This window comes from Centrocercus urophasianus, unplaced genomic scaffold (assembly GCF_019232065.1).
Source record: "Centrocercus urophasianus isolate 14NV4802_14NV808 unplaced genomic scaffold, USGS_Curo_1.0 seq_48, whole genome shotgun sequence".
NCBI classification, from domain to species: Eukaryota; Metazoa; Chordata; class Aves; order Galliformes; family Phasianidae; genus Centrocercus; species Centrocercus urophasianus.
Genome location: NW_024885066.1, coordinates 1,540,279 through 1,544,005, shown reverse-complemented (window position 1 = coordinate 1,544,005; position 3,727 = coordinate 1,540,279). Strand labels below are relative to the sequence as shown.

The following is a 3,727-nucleotide window of genomic DNA, read 5'->3' as shown; positions in this document are numbered from 1 at the left end:
TTTCACCCATTTATTTACTGTACAGTAAATCCTTAGCGTGGCCTCCTTGTTTTTCGACCTGCTGCGTCTCGCTTCTCACCTTGGAGCGATGGTGTTTGGTTCCTCCATCAGTGTTTTTGCCCCAGTCTCCACGAGAATGGCAGTGAGCAAACAGCAGTGCTGTCCCTCAGCGACTCAGAACTTGGAGCAGGGATTTGGGCATCTTCAAAGAAGGCAGCGGAATCGGAATCCTTGGAGTTGGATGAAGACCATCCAGGCCAACTCCCTGCAGCGCACAGATTGTGCTCCAAGCAGCAGGGCCCTTTGCTGTATCTTTCCCATCTCATTTTGAAACTGTGAAAGGATGTGTGAATCCTGTTAGTTTTTAGGAGAGGAAAGATGAGGTCAAAATGTTAAATGTTGCACTGGGGTTGGGTGTCTGAAGTAAATGAAGCATCCTCCAAAGCGCTTGTTGGTAACCAATATCCAGACAGATGAAGGTGGTGTGGCAGCAGAGGTGGAATCTTCCCACCATCATCCCGTGACGTTTTGTTGCTGTGTGACAGATGGCAGCGGGGGGCATCCGACAGAACGGCGTATCTGTGCTCAAGTTTGATTGTAATGAAACTCTGTGCAGGTTGTTTCTTTCCCATTTCTGCTTTCTGGTCCATAGGAAGCTGTGTCCATAGATGGGCAGGGAACGTCCTCGTGCAGTTTGTGAATTAGTTGTGGGCTTTTTTTAAATAAGGACAATTCTAGGTGCACAGAATTGTCCAGCAGTAAGAGGGGTTTCAGCTTGGCATGGATGGAGCTCTTCTGTGTGAGAGAGAAATGCATCACAAGAGTTTGCCTGGGACAATGGGATAAATTGCTGTGGGAAGGCTTCTTGCAAATATCCGTCTCCAGTGGAACTCAGGGTGCATTGATTTCCCTCTCCTAAGGTGGATGTGGGAACAGCAACAGTTACCACAGGCAGACAGAAGGAGCAGTGCACAAAATTCTGGCTTTCTGGGGGATATTGCTGCCCTTGCAGTGTGATTAATGAGCAAGACTACAAAGTGCATATTGCTGCAGCATCACCTCTCCCTCCAGAGCCTGGTTTCCTACGTCCTTATGTCAGACTCCCAAATCATTTTAAAAACATGACTTCAACTGAGTTTGCATTTCTTATGTGGATTATATAAACTCCACTGTAAGTCCTTGTTGCCAAAGAACTCTGTGTGAACTGCTGCTGGTGCATCTGGATCCCATCTGTGTCACTGAAGGTGTTGAGCACCGTCCCCTGCGGGATGCCCCCTATCACTGCCTGCACCTGAACTTGGGGCTGAGAGTTAGTAGATACACAGAGAAGCTCTGTTGTACTTTGGATCAACTCAAGAGATGTTTGTTTCCTGGTAGGACTGCCAAATTTTACTTGCCTTCTATTTCCTCAAACATATTCTGTTTGTTCTGTTGTAGAAATGGGGGGGGGGGGGGGGAGGAAGGATCTGCTTGACTTCACGATGAGCTGACAAGAAATGGCTTAAAAGCCATCAATTTTAAACCGTTTCACTACAAAACCATGTAAACGTGCGAGCACAGAGGTGGAGTGGGAGAGAAAGGTTGTCATCCCTAACAGGGTTCCTGCCCATTGTGCACAGCCAGTGCCATAGTAGTGCCTGCTCCCCACTCTCTGAAATCCTCCCATTCTATTCAATTTGATTCTATTCTGTTCAATTCTATTTGAACAATCCTCTGAGTGCACTGCTCTGATTCTGTATTCTGATCTTTGCGCTCCTGTTTGGTGTCATCCACGCCACCTCTCTCTACAGGAGGCAATGTAGATTTTGAATTCTAGAAGATCCCGCCTTCTGGCAGTCCCTGCAGAAGAACAGCTGTGTGCTGAGGTTGGTCCCAGCACAAGAAGCCCAAGAGATGCACTGGACACGTGTTGGGTGGCCTGATTTCAGAAAGGATTTAACAGAGCTTATGTTGAAGGCAACAAATGCTCCATTGCAAGGAGGAGAAAATAAGGAATGGAAAAACCGGAGCTGGTTGAGGACAGCTAAGAGACATCCCTCAATAGCACTGGGGATGAAAGCAAAGCAACTGGAACTCTGCTGGAAACTGGGAGAAGAGTAACGTCATTACAGATGGTTATGTCCTGGAAAGAGGTGTTTTTTTAGAAGCAGTGGGGAAGGAGACTTCTGTGGGCTCGTAGGGCTGAATGGACACAACTAGCTTCAATACTGAAAACTGCATCCATCCAGTAGGGTGTGAATTCCCTTCAAGCTCTGCTAAAGTCACAGTAAGAAGCTGTGTGGGAGTCAAGTTTCTATTCCTTTGCATTTTAGGTTGCTAAGAAACTCCTTGCTCCTTCAATCATGCTGAAATTCTTGGCTTTGCAGCAAGCTGGGGGGCAGGAGGGAAATGCACAAAGCAGCAACGTGGTGTTTGGGAAGGTAATCCACCTCCAGCATGGAGTTCATCCTGGGCAGAATGGAAAACGTGAATCAGAAGGGGGATTTCTGAGCAGAAGCAGTAGAAACCAGCAGGAACGGATGGCAAAGATGGGCAGGAAGATTCATCACGTTAGGATGGAGCCAACTGAAAATCCAGAAGGGGTGAGCAGGAGGTGGGGTGGCAGCTCAGAGCTGTGTGAGGTAACAACGCAGCGTGGGCTGGGGGGGTCTTCAGGTTGCAGTGCTCCCACTCCACCACCGGGCGCTGGGAATGCTCCCTGAGGGCAGCCAGCCCTGAGCCAGCCGTGCTCCATGCACCAAACCCACGTCTCTGATCTGCAGACGGGGATGTGACGTGGGACAGCATCAGACGTTTCACACAAGTTGAAACAGAGCGCTGATGATTAACTGCTGATCATCCCGACGAATAGCTGTGTGTTGATGCCAGGCCCAAGAAGTGCAGTTCCACCAGCGGGATTCTTTTCCTGGGTGCATGGAAAGCAAATGTCCATCGAATGCTACGATGACTTTGGAGCAGATGGAAAAGGGACTGAGGGCTTTGGGGCAGTGCTGTCTGTCTGGACTTCACTCGCTGGATCTCTGAGGACAGCCTCCCCACGGTGTTACATTCATTTTGGTTAGAAAAGTCCTCCTGAAGACACCTTGTTCACCCCACCAGCCTCAGCTTCTGCTCAGCCAGCACTCAGGGCTGTGTCCACCGTGAGCCCCCGCATCCCACATCCTGCGCAGTGAAAACAAGATTTCCTTCCGTTTAGTTGGGCCTTGCTGTGCGCTGCCAGCTGGCAGCTCGGCTCCGTCCCTTCCCCCGCTCAGCGCTCGGGTTTCCTTTCATTCCGTTCGCTGCCTCCGCCGCAGAGCCGGGTTCACCCCGCGTCGCTCCTCCGCTCCGGCAGGGGGCGCTGCAGCGCTGGCGGCGGAAGGAGGAAGTGCGAGCGCGGCGCGGGGCCATGGCGCTGCCCGGCGACCTGTGGGCAGAGCTGCCCGCCGAGAAGCGCATCTTCTCCTCCGTCCTGCTCTTCTCCTGGGCCGTGTACCTGTGGGAGGCCTTCCTGGCGCACCGGCAGGTCGGCGGGGCTGAGTCTGGGCGGAGGCCGGGCGGGCGGGAGCGGGGAGAGCCCGGCCCAACGGGCGGAGCTGGTTTCCCTTCACGCGGCTTTTTCCCGGCGCGCGGCGAGGGTCGGGCGGGGCGCGGTGCCGCCCGGTGCCGCCCGGTGCCGCCCGGTGCCGCCCGGTGCCGCCCGGTGCCGCCCGGTGCCGCCCGGTGCCGCCCGGTGCCGCCCGGTGCC

At 53.0% G+C, this 3,727-nt stretch overlaps 1 protein-coding gene across 1 annotated transcript in view; it reads left to right on the top strand.

Moving 5' to 3' along the window:
- The first annotated feature begins 3,366 nt into the window (after positions 1-3,366).
- The window catches only part of ZMPSTE24 (zinc metallopeptidase STE24), a 14,813-nt gene continuing 14,452 nt past the window's right edge, over positions 3,367-3,727 (top strand). The window contains exon 1 of the mRNA XM_042834644.1: positions 3,367-3,505. Coding sequence (XP_042690578.1) covers positions 3,389-3,505 — 117 coding nt within the window. The 5' untranslated portion in view covers positions 3,367-3,388. The remainder of the gene's footprint in view (positions 3,506-3,727) is intronic.